This window comes from Patagioenas fasciata, chromosome 1, assembly GCF_037038585.1.
Source record: "Patagioenas fasciata isolate bPatFas1 chromosome 1, bPatFas1.hap1, whole genome shotgun sequence".
NCBI classification, from domain to species: Eukaryota; Metazoa; Chordata; class Aves; order Columbiformes; family Columbidae; genus Patagioenas; species Patagioenas fasciata.
In genome coordinates, this window is record NC_092520.1 from 110,654,120 (window position 1) to 110,677,733 (window position 23,614).

General features: G+C 38.7%; 1 protein-coding gene across 4 annotated transcripts in view; it reads right to left on the bottom strand.

The window, feature by feature from the left end:
• Positions 1-23,614, bottom strand: part of GLRA2 (glycine receptor alpha 2) — a 127,316-nt gene that overhangs the window by 5,263 nt on the left and 98,439 nt on the right. For 3 of the 4 annotated variants that reach the window (XM_071812830.1, XM_071812831.1, XM_071812829.1), the window contains one exon: positions 22,478-22,597. The exons of the other annotated variant lie outside the window; for it this stretch is intronic. In XM_071812830.1, the coding sequence (XP_071668931.1) occupies positions 22,478-22,597 (120 nt within the window). The remainder of the gene's footprint in view (positions 1-22,477; positions 22,598-23,614) is intronic. 4 annotated transcript variants of the gene reach the window in all.

The window sequence follows — 23,614 nt, forward strand, 5'->3', positions numbered from 1 at the left end:
AACATCTCTATCATTGTTTTAATCGGATTACACATAAAACTTACTCATTTTAAACCAGACAGGATCTCACTTGGTTGAATCCCAGGCTATTTATGTTTTTACAGATTTTAAAACCAAAATCAAAGAGCAGCTGGAAGCCACTAGACATCAACTGGAGTGGCAGGATCCACTGCTACTGAAGTAATTGACTTTATCCTTCTAAAGGGATGTGAAGTTAGTCTTGCATAATACATAGTCATAACTCAATCTGTCCTTGATAAAGACATAGGAAAAAGGGTCACAAGCTAGGAGAATAAACATAAAAGAAATAAATAACAGGATGAAAATGTTCTTTTCCTGGTTTCCTCTCAGATGCTCGTACTCCTGAGTATTTTAGAAAAAGTGTGCTTTGAAACCTAATTACATTTCCTGAGATTTGGTGAAGTGCTTTATACAGATGCCTTTTCAACAACATATGTTTATGTGTACTATCTTATGGTGTCATGATGAACATGTTTAAGTGTTGGCTTTAAATAATTTTCATCAAACAAGAATTACACTTCTTTCTCATTTTTTTTACTTCCCTTTATAAATTTAGCCATTTTCTGTGCTTTACAAATTAATGGCTTTAGATTCTCATGACTTTGCTTTATAGTTGGTAACGTACATTAGAGGGGTGATATTTCTGACATGGTTTTCTTGCTTCATCGTCCATCTTCATAAAACTTTTATTTCTGCTCCATCAGATCTAGGGTGTAATTCATACTAACAACTTCACAACAAAGCAATCAGGAATGGGAAAAACACTTAAGAAAATCTAGTCCATTCACCACCTTTACATGCACTGTTTTCTGTACAATGCATTCTGAAATGCATTGTTGTGACCACTTTTAAATGCTTATTGTCAGCATTGACTCAGTTTTAACAATGAGGAAAATGAGAGAGAAGCTGGCTTCAAACAGTGTATCTAATTTACTCTCTGATGTGATTTATTAATTCAATTTTGCTACTCTTTTCCCAACATATGGTGGGCAAACGATTTAAAAGACTATCTGGTTTAATTAAATTTCAAGGACATAGGAGATTAATATTAGGTATAGGGTAGAGAACATCAGAGAAATTTTCCTTTTGGCATTCATAAGCACAAAGTTATTATAGAAACTCAATAAGTTCAAACTTGAATACAAAATGGAATCAATAGGAATTAGACACCAAAATAGCTCTGGAGACTTTATTCCTAAATCATCATTATGATTTTGAGACACTTCTCATCTTTCAATACTTTACATAATTCACAGTGCGGTTTTGCAAAGACAGTCATGCTCACATGGTTTTAGTTCTCAGAAATCAATGACTATGTGGATGAAGGTAGGTCACCTGAGAAACACGCTTGGACTTTGAAATTCTCTTTGGTTCCCCACAGAAGGCTCTTATAAAACTAAATTCTTAGGAGATGAGAGGGAAAGTCCTTTCACAGATTAACTGTTTAAAAGACAGTAATGGAGTTTAGGAATAAAAGATCTGTTTCTGAGCGATTTACTGAAGGGGATCCCAAATATCTGTGAGAGAATGAATAATGATGAAGAGATTTATAAATGACCTGGTACAAAGGTTCCCAAGGAAAGGTACACCAGTAAAATAGGTTATTCAATTGGACAAATCTAAGCCAGGCTTTCCACAAGGATTTCTAAATGCTGAGGACTAAGTAACAAAATGGTAGTAAATGAAATACAGGGTTATCATGTGCAAGGTAACACACATTGCTAAAGATAACCCTAACTACATGTAGACAGTAAAAGGGGCTCAAAATTGGTTCTTTCCCAGGTGGGAGTTCAGGGTATTAACACATAGATGATTCTGGCAACATTAGTCCTCTGCTGAGCTGCCATCAGGCAATGAGCAAACGAAACAGATGAGGACCATTTCTGGTCACCCCAGCTCAGTAAAGAGACAGCAGAATTAGGTAGAGAACAAAGGGGAGCAGTGAGGACGATAAATGACTTCTTCTGCCTGAGAAGAAATAAAGTAGGTGAGATTTCTTAAGCTTAGAAAAGCTACATTTAGGGGTGGATATCACAGAGGTCATAAAATCACGGTGACTGTTAATAAATGTAAGGAAAAGGAGTAGGTTATGGGTTTTTTGTGTGTATATATATTTTTTTTTTTCAAGGCAGGAAATAAGATGGAACACAATGCCATTATGAGGGAGAAAAGAAGAACTTTTTTTAAAAAATGAATTTATCTTTCATTCAGCTGTGTAAATCATTGTGTGAGAACACTCAGAGGATGAAAATATCACAGTGGCACAGATTCATAGGTCTGTGTGCAGGTATTAAAAGTGCAACCTAGTGCACCCTTGGTTGATTATTTTCAGAAGACAGAAATGTCCTTCTAGGTTTGTACTGGAGCTTTTAAATATGATTTGTCTCAATATCCATACTAGATCACTGCTGGGAAAAGGATCCCGAAACAGAAACCATTCCTTTTCACGGAATATGGCATGTCCTATGGGAATTCAGGTCTTCCACCTCTTGATAATATGCCAGGAGCCAGAACTAATGTTGAAATGTCTTGCATTTCCACTAGTTTTCAGTACTTTGAGTGTCATTTTTTTCTCTTCACATGGTCCTGCCTTGAGGTTAAATCCTGCTGATGCATAAAGAGATGTCTCTTACATAGTGAACCTATGTGTTCTAGTTTCATAGACAGGGCAAAGGAGAAGCTGGAGCAAATTCTGGTGGCATTTGATAATATAGTGGTCACTAACAGACTCCTTTGATTTGTTCCACCCTGAAGAGCCGTGAATCTCAGCTCACCTATGCCAGATGCTACTCCCACTCCTCCTTAATCCAGGCTTCAGAGGAGCAGAAGGTGATGTAAATTGTCATTTTCTCACCTCAATCCTGTGAAAGCATAGATCAAACACATCCCAGAATTTTGCCTAAGTATTGTTTTTCTTAAATATTCACCAAAGTGTTTAATCAAAACCATAAGCAGCCTCTTTCCATGACGAGAACAATCAGCCATTGGAATGTTCTCTCCATGGAAGTGGTGCATTCCCCAACATTGGACAATTTTAAGATTCAGCTGGACAGGGTGCTGGGCCAGCTTGTTTAGACTGTACTTTTACCAAGAAAGGCTGGACCAGATGATCCTTGTGGTCCCTTCCAACCTGGTATTCTATGATTCTAGATGCTGCTCCATCAGGACCAAACGTTCTGTGTGCGATAGCTGCATTCACCCCTTTTCTACCTCTCTTAACATCTATTTTCCTGCTCAATGAGTTTTGGGTTTGATTTTTTTTTCCTCTCATTTGGACACTCATGCTTTATGAAATCTAAGTAAATCAGACTTTGTGTCATAAATATCACCGACATTTTAATTAATGGAAGAGAAGTTGCTAATTTTTGTCTTTGGTAAGGGTGTCAAATGGACAAACTTAGGTTTGTTTTAGAAATTTGTGTTTAGTAATACTTCCTATCTGCAATAAACAGCAGAAGAATCTCTGAAGCATGAGTGATTTACTTACTCATTCTGTAAGTAAGTGAACTGTTGTTAATATAATAATGAAATGGTAGTTAATGTGAGTTCACCCTCTTCAAGTAGGAATTGAATATTATCCAACTGAAAGAGTAACATAATTTAAACATGTTGTGGAGCAAAAATATTTTCCTGGCTTGAAATATCTTTAAGTGGAATATTAATTTTTGAAGCACTACTTTAATAATAAAGTCAGTAAGGATGATCAGTTTGTTACCAAAAAAAAAAAAAAAAAAAAAAAAAAAGAAATCTTTTCTCTTTAGTAAAACAAGGCTTCTTTCTTTTAATTACGGAAACACAGTTAATGTAAATTTCTTATTCAGCTTCATGTTTTATATATAATATAATTAATATTTTAATTTTGAGGGAGAGAGGACCAGATGAACTTCTGTTTTCCAAAGCATCATAAATATTATGGTAGATTTATAGCTCTTGAATAACAGCAGATCTATTCCTGACAGTGTCTTGATTTCCATTTGTTTTAAATGAATATAATGCTTTAAAATATCCAAACCCAGTGATCTGTGAATGTCCTATAGACATCATTTGCCTGGACATTTAATCCTCTCAGGACAGTGAAGTCTGGAGACTTGACTGATCTTGGATAACTCTCCTTCCCTGATAAAAGCAGAGGTTGGACAGTTTATCAGTGGGAATGGCACATTAATCTGCTTTGCTTCAGACAAATACATGTTAATGACCTAGATTTGAAGGATAATCTGCTCTGACCAGAAATCTGTTGGATACAGGGCAACTAATTTCTGCTCAGGCTGTCTGCATGCAAGACTGAGCAAACTCCAAAGCCAGCCTTTAAATATGTGCCTATTTCAGCTAGAACATGGAATAACAGCTAATGAACACATCAAAACAAAATAGCATATAGCAAGACTATATTTGCTAAAATTTCAGAGCTTCGAAAACCTGAAACACTGAGGCAAACATACCTAAAATTAACATTTCCTGCTTTTTCTTGCTTTCTGCAGAACACCTGCCCCAGGAGACACAAGACAGGACACAAGTGGACCCTCCCACCTGCCCTGTGTTGGCAGCATCCAAGCCCCAGCCTCAGGCTCCAGAGCTCTCCTGCCCTGAAACCTGCTGCAGGGACAACGCTGTCCTGGGACAGGGGCACATGGTGTCCCCAGATGTGTGACAGGCCTGGGGAATTTGCCACTGCAGCACATGGGGCACAGGAGCTCACAGCCCCCAGTTACAGAGGGGGATATCCAAGTGCCTGGAGCCCCAGGATTTTTCCCAACAGATTCTCAGCTGCCTTCCTCCAAGCAGATCAAGCAGATTTAAATATTTTTTGGGAGGATGGTTTTTATTGCACCTTTGGGAAATTTCTCACTGGTCTCTGCCTCAGCTGTAATCATCTTAGATTACTTTATTAGAGTACTCCTGTGCCTTGATCTTGGCATCTCAGAGTACCTCATTTGTTAAACAGTCAAAATTAAAAAAAAAAAAAAAAAAAAAAAAGAAACAGAGAAACATGTGCATGTGCATTTAGGGCCTTTAGGACCCATAAGCAGCAATGATGAAAAGGGAAAAGGGAAGGGGAAGGAAGAGATTTTTTTGCTCTCTGTTGGTGGATTCTCTCCTTCAAGACATTTCCTGCAACAAACACCCAGAACAAACCCCGACAAATGCAAAAGGAGATTACCAGAGATTTTCCAGACAGACTTCATGTATTTAATTTATGCAAATATGACACAAAACAAATTAAATATTGCAAAATATATTAATAATTTAAATTCTGTAGCTAAAAATATTCAAGAATATCTGAATAGTTTTAGTGTTCACATGCAAATTTTGTAAGCATTATGTGGGTTGGGTTTTTTCTGTTTTTGTTTGCTAGCTTGTTTTTGTTGTTTTTACATTTTGTTTGTTTTCCTGAGAAAAGCCAACTGATAAATAAACACCTTCCTTTTCCAGTTATCAGTTCTTAATACCAGACTTCCAGTAAATAATGTTTTAGTGTTGGTTTTCTTTTCTTATCTTCTACAAACCAAATTATCCTTTCTGACTTTGTATATTATTTAGTTCTTGTTGTTAGCCAAGATCCCACTCTGGATTTCTCTAGCTGTTTTTACATAGCTCTGAAGTGTGATTGGGTTAAACAAAGTATATGCCAGCTATCTGTACTTCAAACTTGTTTCTAGAATTAAATTGTTGCATCTTAGAAACATCTTGACTACTTGAATGTATTAGAAATTTACTACACAAATAGACATCTTATTTTCATTTTGATTTGCTTCTGTGAGGGTTGCTCTATAAAACTGATATTATTTATTCAAAGCAAAATACACATCCATCATGAGGTAAAAATAATGGCACTCAATGCTATAGCAACTTGATAGTGCAATCATTACAGAGAATTGTTTTTTTTTTCCTCATCTGATAAGTAATAAATCTACAAATCCTACAAGGTCATTGGAACTAAGTGTACAACAGTAATGAAATAAGATTTAATTTACAATGGGTTTGATTGTTTTTCTTTTATTGTATTACACACACACACACATAAAGATACATACTCACATAGTATGTATGCACCCATGCATGTAGATACACGTACCTACAGGCATCTACTTAAAATAGTCATCTAATACCTTTCGTATTCCCTGAAGGCCTTTCTTAGTGGGAAGTCCATGTAGTGAGAATTCTTCTATTTTAGCTTAAGGTTAGGAGCACTCTCTAGAGCATTTATCAAACTGCAAACTCCATTTTGAATAACTTCTCAAAATGCTAACTCTTTTGCTAGGTTTTCCCCTTCAGATGGGATTGTGGCTCTGAGGAACAGGGATACAGAACACATGAGCAAGAGTCATTAACCGTTCCAAATCCTCTCTGCCTATGAACAGGCTCTTTGGTAGGGTGCTGGCAACTCTCCAGGAGGACCATCTGTCCAGGCCTGCTAAGCAACAGGTCACCTGGTGATAGATTTTTATTGCTTGGCAAAACTGATTAAAGGCTAACCTGAAACAATAGATTTAATAGTATATAAGAAAAAATAGTACTGAAAGGTGCAGGCAGATGAAATTTGGAAGCATGGCTATAACAGTGCAAGAGGTATTCTTGGAGGAGGATCTCAGATTGAATTCAAGCTTTGCTCAAGAATATCAAGGAAATAGGAGAAGAAATGTCCAATTAATTTTTCTGGAGAAAAAGAGCACAGAATAAAACCAAAATAAGGGCTGCTCTGCCAGCAGCCTTCCTAAAATGTGTGTGTTGTGTGTTCCACCTTTTATGTGCCCTGGATTTATTCTAAATCAGTGCTTTCAGTGCCAGAGCTCTGAAGAAGCCTGTCCTTGAGTAGGTTGGCACTCACTTTGAGGATCTACGACCACCTGACCTTGAGGTCCTATTTTTGTGACGAGTTAACACCTAGGTAAGGATCATGTTCCGAAAATATGTCAATAAGCCAGAGAATGGAGCAGTGCAGGAGCCCCCTGAGACAAAGGGAGATCCAGTGGCACAGGTTTCTACTTTACTGGACATCCAACAACCTCATGAGTACCAGGCAGGTGCACCCTATAAGGATGAGACAAGATGATAGGTTTGGGAGCAGCCTAAATACTGCACAGTAGGATATCACACACACTGTGCGTTTATAATGACTAGGCATTACCTGATCTATTTAGTCCTCTGAGCTGAAAACATGAATGGGGTCTTAAAACCACTAGTGTGAAAAATTGGCAAATTGGTTAAGGAAATGGGATTCAAAGTCACTCTTGGTCCTTTTGCTTCCCTGTCTCCTTCCTTCTGCACCTGTCTCTACTTAGCACCTTTTCTACTTTTTTCTACCACACATTTTGCCTCACTAAATCCCAGTTCTGCTCTTGCCTACCTCCTCTTCAATGCTTTCATCCTCACCAATTTCCGAATATGTGACCTTCACCTTCTGCTTGTAAAATTCAGTTCCTTCCTCCACCCCTATCTGGTCTTTCCCCTTCCTGCCCTTTGTGGCTAAATTCTCTTCCTCCAAAGAAAAGAGAAGTCATAAAAGTAGAGCTTCGCCTTGCCAAGACCACCTCTGAACTGAGAGGTGTTGCTCTACCTTTTAAGAATAGCCAGGAAATAGTCAATTTTTTAAAAACTAAAATCTCCCACTTTTGGCTATCCACAGAGCTTCTAATTGCTCAAAGAGTTTCCAGTACCACAAAGCATTTTGAAATGTATGACTTCTCATTTGCACCACTGTTCATGACATACAGCATGCTCTCTTCTTGTCATGGAAAGCTGAAAATTGCCAAGTGCATTAGCCCATGGAGCAGTCTGTGCCTTTGTTCTGACTGCCCAGAACATGCAACATGAACCATTTTGTAGCTTTGGAAAATCAATATGAGTGCAGAAAAACCAGCAAATGGGATTCTGTTTTTACTCTAAATTTAAAGCTCAGCAAAAACAGTTGTTGTTTGTGCATAGTACATGCTGGTTCAGTCTACTGAAAACTGACTAACTTACTAGTATATGCAAATAGTAATAGATTAAAGATTTGGCATGCTCTGGAATACTCCAATGACATGTCCAATCACAGCAGTACCATCTGCTTTTCCTTATATGTGCTAAATTTATAACACTGTGCTAATTGCTATATTAGTTTACACACCACCTTCAGGAAATTATACTTAACAGATAAGCAATATTTGTACTTTGTAACTTATCTTCAGCAAACAGTTAGTAAATGTCTCTCCAATTACTCTCAGCTCTGTTCTTAGAGAAAGGAGTTTAGAAATCAATAACATTGATTATGTACTCTTTTTATCCCTGAAGGAATGGAAGTGACTTGCAATTCAAATGTTATCTTCCAAAGTTTTTGCTCATGTTGGAATTTTGACAGGCCAAGATGTGATCAGACTTTCACCTGGAGCTTGGACACCAGTAAAACACAAGAACCCTGGTATTGTACAGCTAAATTAAAATGAACCCCTTCTGTATGGAGTGGAAATTTTACCATATCACTAACTGTTGCTTCCCTTCAGATGGTATTCAATTTGACGTTACAGACAATATCACCTTACTGATTGACACCATAAACAAACTCACAAAACACATGGATGTGTCCTCCCTGTAATTTGGAAAGAAAACAAAAGTAATGGAAGAAGACCCTTGGAGTTTGTACAATACTGGCAATATGCTCTTCCTAATGCTTGCTCACTGAAACTCTGAAGCACAGGAAGACAGAAGACCAGGCAAGGAAAGGCTCCTTTCAATGGCCATCTGCAGTTTCCAGGAGCCTCTTGCCCTCTCAGCTTCATGGCTGGGTGGTTTCCTGGTGATCCCGGCACTCGCAGTGTCTCCACATGGTGTGCACTGAATGATTTCTCCCCACAGGATGAAAGGTTGAGTTATCCCTTCTTTGGGTCTGAGGGGAGCAGATATTTTAAAGTGTGAGACTACTGAACCGTCACCTGAGGGGACGGCTGTCTAGACTATATTTTAAACATGTTTGACGCATTTTTACAGACGGTTTCAGCTTGCCAGTCTTGGAATGGCTCCTAAAATAAACGTCAGTATAAAGAATAAGACAATTTGCTTTAGATGATTAAAAGAATCTGGCTCATAAATCCGAGGTGTGACAATTTCAATCACATTTTTATTTCAATTTACAGGAAAGAAATAAACTGGGCTTCATTATTGTTCATACTGCTGGTGCTATATATTTGACATGATAATCTACAGTCTTAGTCAGTAAATTGACTCACTGGACTGCCCTTGATCATATGCTCCATTTTCCACTCAGCAGGGCCCTCTTGAACAGCTATATATAACCAGGGAGAAAAAAAAAAAAAAAAAAGGAAAAAAAAAAGGAAAAAAGAGAGACAGTTCTCTCTTAGATCATTGTAAGAAAATGTTGCATTCAGTTTTCCTGTTGCTTCAAAGGTTATAAATGATGTGATCTTTTTGCCATCACACATAATATATGGTTGCTGTTTGTCTGTCAACTCCTTACACAGAATTAAAATACTCCCCACTTGTCACATATTCATTTCACATACGTGTTCTCTTGCAGGGTCTGAAATGAAATAGTCACTATATTCCTATGTGCTAGTTTTCAAATCTTGCCTTGTGTGGTCCTTCCTTCTCAAACCACAGTTGTAACATTAGCAATCCACATTAGTACTTATAGCAAACATAAAATCTCTGATCATAATTAAAATTCTGCATGCTTTTCTATTAAATAAAGAAAATAATTGTGCATCTTAATCCATAACTCTGCTTTTCTGCCATCGTTTTTTAAAAGTCTGACTACTGAGCTAATTGTTCAGGCAGCGCGTTTTTAGACTGCATCATGCATTTATGGGTTTTATATCACTGTCAAGATAAGTGTTAGATTAATCCTGAATCCTCATCTATGTGTTGAAAACCGTTTCCTCATTCCAGACTGAAGATAAAATTAGGAATAACCTCTAAAAGGGGCTAGAAGGTGAAGGGCAGTTCTCAGTGGTAAGAAAGGATGAGAGCACAGACTCAGAAATCAAATAGCTCCATAGGAGATTGGCACAAGTTACAAGATACAAAATTGTATAGCTGTGTTTCAGCAGCGTACCTGCAGCTGTAACCTGTGCTGCTGCAGACAGGAAGGGAACCAGAGCCTTAGGATGGAAAGAGTCTATTGCCATTCCTGTTCAGAAAGGTAAATAATTGTTCAGAGACTTTTAACTGACCTTTGTTCCAGGAGTACTTGCAAGTCAAGGAGAATTACAGGGTGTAAATCAGAAATACTCAAGTACAGGTCAGCACATCCACAAAGAGATATAATTCAGCTCACAGTCTCCCTGAGGAGCAATGCCTCACAAATCTCTCTTAAACTCACTCTTGATATATTGGGCACATTACAGAAGAAACTGTTTAAGAGCACTGATTAATATTTTCAGCAACTGTAAATCTCCCACCATACTGCCTGGTGCCGGTCATGTCAGCTGGCTTTTAAGGGCTCTTCTGGTTCTGTTCCTTGCCATACTATGATTCCATGTTTGTAGTTTGAAGAACAGAATAGAAATCAATAACTGGCCCAGTCAAGCAGCTTTCTCTAGGTTATAATGCTTTAAACATGCAAAGAGGCTAAAGTCTAAGCACGTTCACTTCAAAGCTTCAAAAGCTGCTGGCGGAGAAGATCTCCAGGTTTGTATGAATTTGGTACCAATTCCTAAGACATCTTCACTTTGATATGGAAGGCATGAGGGGAGGGCTTGTGGGAAAGGAAAGGTCAAAACTCCCATCTAACCATGGCATGTTGATCACCCTTTGGTCAACCCGGTACTCCTGGGGTACAGCTCTTTGGAAGTGCAGGCATCTGCCTTGGGTAAAGGCAGCCTGAAGCTCACACAAGAGATAAGGTGTGGTACACCCTCCAAAATACCTTTCTATCTCCCTCTAATGAACAAGATCTCACTTCAGGAGAGCTAGGTTCTTGTTTCATAGCTGAAGGAGGTAAATATTTGACAGACCCATGAGAGTCAGGCTAGGCAGCAAGGAACGTATAGCAGTGACAGGGCCTTATAAGAATTTTTGCTCCCCAAACTTACCACTTTTTTACATGTATAGCTGCCTGGACACTATTTAAATTGACTTTTTTTTTTTTTTTTTAATTAACTGTAACCAGGGATTATTTTTGGAGTAGGGCTTACATTTTGAGCATCCTCAAAAATCCTGAAAAATCATGCTAGGGCTTATTTTCATGTTAGGTCTTATTTTTGGGGAAACACGGCAACAGTAGAACAGGAGCATACAGCACCAGAGCATCTTAAAAGGAACTGTTATATATTCAGAGATAAACGTCCTTTGTGCAAACTTGAAAAAAAAAGAGTATCTACAGCTATGGAGCAAGACATTTTCTGTCCCTGCAAAAAGCTATCATCTCTGGATATTTTATTAGTCTTTCCTCACACGTCTGTTTCATCCCTATGAAAAAGTACAGTTTATATCTCTACCGCATGAACATCCAACACATGTAACAATAAGAGCAGAATAATAAAAGACACACCCAGTTACAGAAAATACAGAACTGACTCCACCAAAGTTAATGACAGACAAATCTAGGACATCTCCAAAATAAAACACAAAAGAGCAGTTCTCAAAAGCATTTGAAAGAAGAACTGCAACAGCCAGTTAATCAGTTGCTTTTATGTAGGAGCTGAAGTTGACGTGAAAAGTGAAGATTTGGAACCGCAACACTGACTTAGATCTTCATGATACTATTTTTTTCAATTTTAGGAGCAAATAATCTTCCTTTCTTCCATTGATTTTGTTTCCTTGCTTGCATGAACTGAGGACTTACAAACACCACCTGAGAAATCTGAAATGGCAGGATGAAGTTGACTTATGTTAAGTCTTTCAATATGTTAAATTTTTCCCTGCTTTTGTACATGCAATTGTCCAAACAGAGATACCTCAGATCAGGAAAGAAAAGTAGCATGACTAGTTCTCCTCCTTTCTCTTTCAACCCTGCTCTCCTTGCAGGCATGGTCACTAAATTCAGTATCACTTTGTTCATGACAAATACCGATGGAACACTGCAGCTATGCATTATGATTTGCAAAATCACACATTATGCTCTTAATTTTCATCTAATACATAGCTTTGCTTATTTCTGTTTCTTGATTAACCTCACACAGGATCTCCCCCTGCTTCCACCACCCATTTCCCTCTCAGTGTACTCTCCTGGCAGCTCCAGTGGCCATATGTACTCTTAGGCTCACAAGTACTGAAAAGTCAATATGAACAACTCACAGCAAGTTTAAGAAAAGCGTTTTAATAATTCATAAATCATCACATTGACCTGACTGCCCTAGCCATAAAGAGAACTTTGTCTAGATGGAGCCTTCCACAGCAAAGAGAGGCAGCAGGTTGCCAAGCAGCTGCCCCGTTTGGATAATGATCAGAAGCAGCATTCCTACCAAGTCCCTTTGTCTTCTGACTACAAGGCATCATGTTAAACTTTAGCAGGTGACAAGTTCATTATGCCTAAGATGTAAAACCAGAAAAAAGAATCTAAATCCTATATTATACCCTTCTGTACGAATTACTAAAACAATTGTTTACAACCATTTTTTAAACTCTATAAAAAAAGTCTGTTATTTCCACTCTCTCCTCTTTCATAAAACTAATACGAATCCAATTCTAGGGAGCCAATTCAGAAATCTGGCTATTGCTAGGTAGGAAGGTTAAGCTGAAAATGAATGTTACATGAAGAACACATTGACTAGGCTGAAAAGCCAAAACCCAGATTTGCAACCCGGATAAGGAAAACAACTAAGCTCATGCGTGGTAGGGAAAGGTTAAAAAGTAATTTAAAAGCTATATACAACAATAATTTTGAAGGTAGCAGATAAATCAAGAAACAACTAATCCTCTTTAGTTTTCCTAGGGAAATAATTACTGGAAATATTGGTGAAGCTACCTGGAGTGAGAAGCATGATACCCAAACATAAGAGGCTCAGAGACAGAGCTAGAATTACTAAATCCAGAAAAGATGAAGACCAGCCATGACAGGACATGTCAGTATCTGAGAGCCTGGGGGAAACTGGCAATTACTAGGTAGACAGGCACAAAAGAAATACAGTGACCTATGTGGGAAACACAGTGAAAAGCTAACATGAAGAGAATAATATCTAAAACATGTTATGCCTTCTCTGTTTTTTCATGCAAGACACACACACACACATACATGCACAAATATATGAGAGACTTATCTGATGAAAGATTAGATGACATTATGGCCTAATAAGGAAACTGCAGTTGAATATCTACATAATTTACCACTGGTCCTCTGTAAAGGATGGTGCAAGAACTTTCAAAACTTGCAACAAAGGTGCCTTCTGCAAGAGGCACTCAAAGATTATAGGAAATACCTATATAGTCTGTTGGAAGGCCTGGAAAATTACTGAGTGAGAGCACAAAGTGATTTTAAGAAGACTTGAGTATTTGCTTATTGGTGTAAATATCTGCAAACACAAAAATATCCCTCAAGTTTCACATGGGAATTCCTGTATATTGGCTGGGTCACCAACCTTTCAAAGTTAGGACAGAGTACTTATGCAGAATAAGCACTCATGCTGCACATGCAATGAAACACCCGGCATCAGACAAACACATCTTAATTCATCCAAGTATGTAATGGTGAAAAAAAAGTGTGTTAGGACATTGAAATACTTCTTTCAGACAGAAGATACCAAAGACTGTAAAAGACCATCCTGTGATGCACAAGTTCACTTTATTTCACCAGCCTGTAGTGGTATCACAGTCAATTAGACTTATTGTAACTTGCCTTGTCTGCCATGGTCAGCACAGAAAAAAGCCTACAAGACCAAAATTCTGCAGATAGAGCAAATGAGGAGATTTAGTGTCTGGTTCTACACTCTGATTTGCAAAACCTTAAGACCATGAATGTGGTAAAACTTTTTTTATTATTATTTTTTTTCAGAAATATCTGTTGCACAGCTCATTCCTGTCAACTTGACAACAGAGACAGACTGTGTTAGAAAAGTGACCCCTCCATGGCAGTGAAAGGGAAACCTAGCATAAGTTAACAGGCAACAGATAGATTAATTTCTCAGAAAGTTTATGCTAGTATCAGGGCTGCTTCTTGCAGGTACCTGCAAGACTTCAAAACCTGAAGAGGAAAAGCACAACTTGCTTTTCTAAAATGGCATGCAAGATCTCATATTTGTGCAATTCAGATAATGAACAGGGCTTGTGATCTCAGTTCTTAATTAGTTATTCTTTTGACAGTTGAAGATTACAGAAGGCAACTCTCTACCAGAAGCAGGTTGAGGAAAGCTTAACAGAAAAATGAATGAGTCACTTCCAGATGACTAGCAAAAAGAGTTATCTCAGAAAACTGCATGGAATACCACTTGAAGAGAGTGAGGTAAAGGATGAAAACAAAGGCATCATGTCTCCTATGAGTCTTGTCATGATATCATACAGATATTAAAACCTTGGCACATTGGTAAAATAATTTGTGATTATGCAAGCAGATTATATACATTTGTGTACCAATGCATACACAGCATCAGTGTGAGAAATTACATACACAAGTTAGAAGAGAAATGACTCAAAGGGTTATGCTATCACTCAAAGAGAAGTTACAGGCTTGATGCAGAAATTCACCCATAGGATTCTGAAATTCTCATTAATCCACATGTTTAAGCAAACACAGCAGCATTTTCTGATCTTTCCAATCTGCTAACCCAAGAGCCAAAAACACTCTGTCACACTCAGTATGTGAGATACATTCAACCAGTCACTGGAAAACAGCTTTCCAATAAGAAGTCCTTCTTGACATTGATCCTACTGTAGTAAAGAAGGATTGTGTGGGAATAGCCAGGGCTGTGCCAGCTCTGAGATGCCATAGAGAGTCCTGTTGCAGGAGCAGAAGTGGGTAAATTTCTAGTGACCTGTGGCTGGGCTTGGCAATGAGTTTTCAAATGCTCACAACTTGAAATGGGACTTTGTGAGGACTCTGGAAAGACTCAGGAACAAGCACTCAGAACATGTGGAGTTTCAAGGTGTGTTTATTCCTGCCAGTGTAACTTTGCCTAGACCCCTCCTAATGTTGTAGCAAAGAAAATCTCCTTCCCCATCTAACCATTTACTCTCAGTTGGCCAGCTGCTTATTTTGTGTGACATAAATTAGTATTACTACCAAACAAACAAGCAAACAAATAAAGTAAATAGCATCTTGCTCTAACAGTGGATCAAGTGAAATAAACATATCTGATCATTAAATCAAACTAAATCTGTCAGAATCAGGCTCAGACTGATGAGTTCACCATAAGCAATGGCTGTTAATTAGAACAGGAATGACTAAACAATATAGCTTTCCCCCTGGAAAAAAAAAAAAATAGAGAATCAAAGGGCTTCAGCAATTATTTTTTAAAAGTACTATAAAAATTGGATTTTACTGGAACCCATGAAGTTTTTGAGACCTTGAGAGAGCATGAGGTTTCAACAGTCTAGTTAATACAATTTGGTTTTGCACAATGTCATTTGGACAACATCGTTACAGAACGCTTCACAATTAATTACATTCAAATAGCAGCTTCTATCCCTTGTGGAGAACAGGATTAATTGGGTCAGATGTAAATATGCATTTCATGGATCCTACTGAACACTTGCCCATCTCACCAATTTACCACGTAATTTGATACAACTGGTGTACTATGCTCTGGAGATGCACAGGGCAAGCACAGTTGCAAATCAGGGTAGAAATACACAGATACAGCAGTGCTGGTATTCTCAGCCTGCATTATGTTGGCTCTAACTGCATGACCCTTTCATTCTCTTGTAGAAATACTAATTTATATTTATTCATGCTGAAATACCCTGCTGTTGGAAATGAAGCCTGGGACAGAACTCAGAACTGATATGAATTGTCATGACAGACCCTGTGGCTATGTGGCACTGGAAACTGTTCTCCTTCCAGGTGTTTTCACCTTCCCTCATTGGAAAGAGGACCTGACCATCACTGCAGTGAGAAACCCTGAATCCAGGACCTTATTGGGTCCTAACTCCGGCCAGGTTAAGACTAAAGATAAGCTAAAGAATAAAGAACAAAGATAAAGATAAAGAACAAAGGACCCAACTTTGGGGCAAAGTTGTTTCCCTGCCCCCTCGTGCAGCCTAAGCCTAAATCTTGAGACTGCAATGGCTTTTCACTCTCTTTCTGGAGTCTTGGGTAGGTGCACTCTAGGTTAAACATGCTCCTCCTGAAGTCCCCTTTCTTCGTTGTTTTTTTTTCTTTTTATCATGAAATACCTATTTGATTTTTTTTTCACCATTTTTTTCTCTTCCATGAAATGAGGTGGGCCAGAACATGTCCAGTGAAAGAATCACCATTTCCTAAAATAATCTGGGAAACAAAAGCTTGCACCTGTGGCAGATGGTTCTTGAAAAGCTGCTTCTTGTTTCTTTAAAGCATTAAAAATAAGAATACTGTTTCCTGTCTCTTTCTAGTTTCCTCTGTCCTATTTTCAGTTTGCACTCTCCCCTAGGTATAATAAAAAATGAGACATTTGCACCCAGTTGGAGAGTACCTTTCATGAGCTGGAAAACTGCAGAGTTCATTTCTGGCGTGTTTCCTGCTGTTCATGAGTAACTACCACTCACTTGAGTGAAGTGCAAACTTCAGTCCCCAAGGCTTGTCAGTTCAGAGCTGGTCCTTTCAGCCACTGCATGCTGGGTAGGTACAAGAGAGGACTCAGTTTCTAAAGCAAAGTAGCACTACAGAGCAAACAAAAGACCCTGGCTTTTCCAGTCCTACCTGTCACAGGTGGTGCAGCAGAGAGTCATTTTGTCATCTCACTTCTTAGATTTTGGAATATTAATGTTCTGTTGCCCTTTTAAACTTAGTTTTATGATGCTTATATCCTGTTGGTATTTTATTTAACATTAAGGAGTAATTTGCTAAACTATTTGCAAGCTGGCCAGAATGAGTCATTGTATTCTGTTATGTCCTACTTGATGCTTTCGTGTCATGCCTGGTCCCTACAGTTTGATTATCTGTCCCCTGCTCCCACAGAGTACTCTGTGGTGTGCTGCTCTGATAATTTCAGTAGATATAATGATTCACTATTCTGCAGCCTTACCAGCTCCCCATTAGTTCTCCAGTTCTCTGGTTTCCATTACCTCTGGGCTAGGCATTTTTTCCCTGTCCTCAGTTTTTGTAGTGGTTTGTTTATGGGGTTTTTTGTGTTTGTTTGGTTTGGGCTTTTTGCTTTCCAGAATTTGTAATTTTTTTTCTCCTGAATTTGTTCTCCTGGCTTTGCTTCTGCTCTCGTACCTGGATTCCATTACTTCAGCTTGTGAACTTGTACATGTGTACTCTACCATCTAATTGATACCTAGATATTTGTGACTTGATGTTTGGAGGTACTTTTCAGAAATGGGTACTACGTGTTCCATAAATTAGTCTGCCTTGGATTACAAAATGTTTAATGAACCCAAATTTTTATTTAGCTTTCAGAATTCTCTCCCTTTAAATTTAACTTTTTTCTTTTCTGTTTCATGGTTCGGGGTGAAAAGTCTACCCCATATAGTCCATCATCTTACTGTGTCTGAGCCTGTAAAACACATTAAACACAGCTTGCTTTGAGTTTTTTTACTTTCACTCCTCCAGAAACGGAAGGAAAAGCTTCCATTTCACTTTTCACAATGTTTGTAAACAGTGCCTTATAAAAAACAGTTTCTCTCTTCCATTGTTTCTTTGTCTGCGTTTGCTTTCCACTGGAAAATCTGCATTTCCAGTAAGCTTGGTCTGTCTGCCTGGACAGACCGCTCTTACTAGATTTTTGATCCATTGCTTGGATACCAACCCCATGGCTGAAAAGCTGATTTTCCTACAGGTTACTCTTTCTCTGGGGACTCCTGTCTCTCTTTAGACTTGCACCTAGAGCTAGACTAAGGATTTATGTCAAGATGTTTTTCCTGTTTGAAATTATGCATCTGTTTAAATGTTTGCACTCACTGTAGTAAGTCCATTTAATAAACAATAAAGATACTTTGACTGATGTTAACTTCGGCCATTGCTAGCCTATTCATGTTCACAACAAAAAAGATAGACAAGGACATTCAGACGAAGTCACAAGGTGACATGGCAACATGTTGAAATGTATTATGTTTAACTGGTTCTATGCCATTTTATACAGGACTATAACTTCAAGTTAAATAATCGCTTTGGTATATTTATCTTCTACTGGATTTTTTTCTATGCAGTTACATTAAAGTGCTAATGCAATTGCCCTGGAGAAATAGAAGTAACCACAATATCTTGAGGGTGTTTATTTACAGCAGATAGCTCTTTTTAATCCATTAAGCAAGCAAGATGTGTGTGAGAGAGAAAGCCATTCAGACTTGGCTTCCTATTTTTCACAATGAAACTCGTGTGCTTGAGCTTACTCGGTGAGTATTAAAAATAGTTCAGCAAAAAGGGCTTTCCTTGAGCACTTCCATTATTCACATGATGCGGCACCTTATGTAATGCAAACTGTGCACGTCATCCCGCCAAGTGCGGTGTCCACAGAGGCTAGAGGGCAAGTATTTCCACCGAGAACAGTAGTAGTAAGTGTTTTAAAGGAAATGTCAGGCTGAACTCATTTTTTTTTTTTCAATGGGCAAGTCCAGAAAATTGTCTGGGGGGTCTGATGGAGGAATTTCAACGTGATTAAAATGGCAGACACAGTCTTTGAAAATTGCTGTTACTCAACGCATACCTCTTCTCCTTTTTAAAGATGGAAATGTTGTATTATCTCAACAGTGACAGTGATTTTGTTTGGGCACTTGGGGTACCCGTCTCACCACTGGCAGCTCCATCCAGAGACCAGCAGTTCTCTGAACCACTTGACTGTGTACTGCCGTCTTTGCTTAGTGGAGTTCTCCTTTGCTGCTGTAATCACTTAGTCTCAGACCCAGGTCTTTCATTTGAAAACACCATTTGTGCCTCCCTTTGCTAATCTGCATGCATGTGAACCCCCTTGGCTGCAGCACTGTTATTTGTATTGCTCTGTGTTCCCTGCACATGGGATTAAAGTCTGTCACAGCCTCCAGCTGCACGTTTTTTCATTCAAGCTCTAAAGTATTGCTTTTAACACTAACGGTCCCAAACTGAAGCCCTATTCTTGGTCACAGTGGTAACCATCACATATATAATTTAGGAAGTCATCTCTGATATGATGGTATGAATACTAGTGTACAGTGACTCATTTTGACTACCGATCGTATAACATAATAATTACTGTTTTCAAAAAGGGATGATTGAACCTGTGTAAACAGAGTTCTGCTTCACTGGAAACCCATCATTTTGAAAAATAAGCAAATCTTTTTTTATTATTACAGACCATATGCAAAAAAAAAAAAAAATCTCGTTCAGGTGACCTGGCACTATGGAAATTTGTGTTTTAATATAGTGAAACTGTACTACATCCTCGGTACTATCAGACTAATGTCTTCTGCAGCCTGGTGTCTATGCAAAAACTAGTATCATGATATATAAGAAATAGGCAACTATTTCCCTCAGCAACAAAGTATTGCTACTCCTCAGTGTATTTCACTGTGATCAGGTAGTCTACACACATCTTCAGGACAAGTGTTGAATGCTTTCTCCAACAGAAACTGCATGGGGAGGGCAGATGAGTTGAAGCACTGATTACCTGAGCATATGGGGGTTTATTCTGTATGGAATGGCAACAGACCCTTACAGTGCAATGTGTTCTAATGCAATGACAAGTCAATGGTTTAGCTGTAAATACAATTTCTGGACCACCAGCAATACAACCCAGACTTTCCTAGAGAAACATTTACTAGTCTGACCTTTGGCTTAAGAGATCTGATGGTTTCTTAAGGAGTCTTGTGCTTTCATGCAATGCTCTGAGGGGCTGCAGCACTAAGAAGATCAAGGCCCAGCAGAAGCAATAATGAAAACAGTGACAGAGATACAGACTTACAAAATGAAGAATAGTATTTTACTGTTTTGTAGACCTAGATATTTGTCCTGGTTTTGTTAAAAAACAAGTTTCTCTTTTAGTGAATTTGCCTGTCAGCTAAAGCCTTCATATTAGCTACATTTTCCTGGAGAACCAGATACATGTTTTGGTAAACATAGTAATGGAATGCAAACTTATTGATAAGCATGGATGGACATCTCGCGAGAGGGACAACGAGAAACCAGTGACCAAGAAATTGACCAACTGTGTATAACATTCCATTCATGTGAATACTTCATATAAAAGTGGGAGATCACGAGGATCTCGGCCCTTTGCCCTTTTTCCTTTTCCCTTCTGCTTATGGCCGACATTAGGAGAGGCCCTTGCTGGTTGTCCCTGCGAACTGAGGCCTAGTGAGAGACTGAATCCAGCTCCAGATTGGCTACAGAGTCTAATCCAGGACTTTGGGTGCTGGCTCTGCAGTTGCTGAGACTTTCAAGATTGGTTTTGTATATTTTGTATTATTTTCTCTATTCTTATTAGAAGCATTAGTAAAACATCTTTAATTTTTCCAACTTTCTTCTCTCTGTCTTCTTTCCCTTCTGATCGCCTGTCCTGAGTGGGAAGGGGGGAGAGGGAGGGGCAAGAGGGGGAAGTGGGGGGAGAGGAGGTTAACAATACACCTGCCAGGGTTTGATTGTCACCCCGCAATCTAAACCCTCGACAATATTAAATCCAGGAATCCTGGTCAGGCATGATTTGATGCCTACTTTTATTACAAATGCCTATTTTTTCTCTGCACTGAATGATGCAGTATAGATATTAAATCACTCCTCTTTTATGCTGTCTCATCTTGATTGTGTCCCAGTCACTTGCCTGTGACTTTTAGATTCGCATTCATCATAAACCCTTGATTCAGTGAGCAAGTTAAAACTCCCTGCTTGTGAGGCTTCTTGTGGCACCACAGGTTATGTTGCTATCTTTCCCTCTGCACATAAACATCCTTCTTTTGAGCAGAAAAGTGCTGAGCTGCAGGTAGCATTACTTCAGAAACCTTTGTTTTGATATGTCTCTTCCATTCACCTCTCAAGAGCATGTCACTTCTGTGCTGGCAGTTCTCTAGGGGAAATCAACTTCAGTGCAGCTCCAGCTCTTAGGGTTTTGCAGCAAAAGTATTGCAGTAACAGGGCCCTTCTGTGTACTGCCCTGGTTGTATATGTAATACACAATATTAACAAGTAGAAGACAAGTTTCTGCAAGCTTTCCTTAGAGAGAGGAAAACTGGTCCTTACATGAACCTTAGCTGGACCACTAGCACTTGGTGACTGCTAAGACATGCAACACTGAGTACTTACTTGGACTGATTTTGTAGTTGTATGACATCAACTTCCCAGTGGCAGCATAGCAGTATGGGTCACATCTTCTAGAGAGACCCAGATTTTTTTCTTTTTATGTTCAGTTTTGTATATGAGTAAGTATGATCCTTTCTACAGTTAGAAATTATCCAGAAATGAAGGGTATCTTCTACTATTTGATATTGTAGTTGTGAAAGTGAATCATTTATTGCATTGCAAACCCTCTATCCTAATTTTGCTGTGTAACTTTGCTTTGATTTTGAAAGATAATCATTCTCTTTATGGTTTACAAAATCCACTGAAATCATCTGCATCTTATAATCACATAATTTTACAGACCTTGGTCTAAGTCAGAAGCCAATTACAGCTCAAAAACTGCTCAGGCAATGTTTTTGTTCTGGGAAATCAGGTCCTGAAAGACTTAAATCCTGGTTCCATTTTATTAAAATGAATACATTTCATTTCTCAGCCACCAGTACCAAGCAGTGAGCTGCACACTAAGCTCATTTCTTTCTCCATCACTGATTTTATTACCTCCACAACTCACCCATAATCTGGATCTATCAGCTGTTAGCATATTGCTTCAGATCTGCTACATGTTACGCTGTGTAAAAGATTTCAGCCCCATGGCTCTTCTCCAAGCAAATAAAAAGAAATCAATGAATAATTTTTTCTCATTCATAGATATTCATACTCCACTAAGCAGGGCTCAGGACATCACAAGGAGGAACACTGCAGGTTGACGGTTCAGGAATAAATATCATACCAACACAGATGCATTGCATTATACATATCAAGTTCTGTTGGAATGGGCTCATCTGAATGCTTATGTTCCATCTCAAGGCATCTTCTATGCTCCTGTCCCCCCCCACTCACCCTATATTTATGCAGGACAAGGCTGCAATATATACATGCACTTTCCTTGGGGGTTTTGGAGTGGTGGTGGTATGAGCCAACCATGGTAAAAAAGAAGGAATAAGGATGGGCCACAAGAATGTACAACATGGAACTGCTGTTCATGCTGGGGACAGTATTGTGTATTTTGTGGAGTCATTTAGCAAAGAGAATGCAAGAGACTACTAGTGATGCCATCAAATACATCCATTTTGCTGATTTATGACATCACTGCACACACTAAAACTCTCTCTTGCTTTCTCTTTCTCACTAGAGTTTTACCCTCGAACTTGAATTGCCGATCTGATTCACTGTCCCGTAAGGTGATGACTCTTTGCTCCGCAAGCCATTCATGCGCCGCACGGACTCGACGCTCTGATTCCCAACAGTCATAGTCTGTGCCTGTCCCCAGAGTGTCAGCATAGACAGCAGCAGCAAGAATGAGAACAACACAGTGGTAACACAATGACACACGTACACAACACGCAAAGAGAAGAATGGCTCAGTTAGAGAAGACTATCATGCAAAACAACGTGAGTCACTTTCAAGGCAAAATAAACTGAGAAAATCGTGAGACACGGAAGAAAGAGATGCAGAAAACACCTCCTAGAGAGACAGCCTTAGCAACTTTATTCACTATTTTAAAATTTGTCCAGTCAGATTCATATGAAAAGAGAAAGCAAACCTTTGCAAATGAAGAGGTGTCTGTCTCCAGCAGATTTCCTTGTATTCAGTTAAGACATTACCCATTTTGCAAAGAATCCATGTACCGACTGACTTAAGATAAACACAGGTCTTCTGGTGATTTGGTTTTGAATAACTTTCTTTTAATAGTTACCAGGATAACTATTCACACAGAAGATGAATAACCACTATCGTAGAACAAAACCTCATAATTTTAGAGTGATGCCACTGGGTACTGTTACTCAACACTGATGACTGCTTACCTACTTGTGCATCTGTAAAGAAGACATCATATCTGAAACTGGAACTACAGACCCCATCATACAGCAGCTTTTGCTGCTGCCGTGCTCTTTTTGAAAGGAAAGGGTTCTAGTGGCAGTGCATCTCGCATGTGTGCCTGCAGATGGGCAAGCATTCTGCTCACTCCTGTAATCTAATCTTAACGGGAATCTCAATTCACCTGACAATAATATTGAAACAGAGAACAGCACTGGATTGTTTCCCAGAGAATCCCTCAAAAATTATTAGCTACAAAATGTTTGTTAGACAGACCTGTCAAAACACAAATGCCTTGTGCCATTGTTGTCATCCCTCTTGTAAAGGAAACTATTATTTGTGGCTTGAAGCACTCATGCAACTCAAGCAAATATTTACTTCACCTAGCAAATGCATATGTAGAGCATGAACCTAAGTGTTCCTACTGATACTGAAAACCAGTGAAATAGATAAACAAAC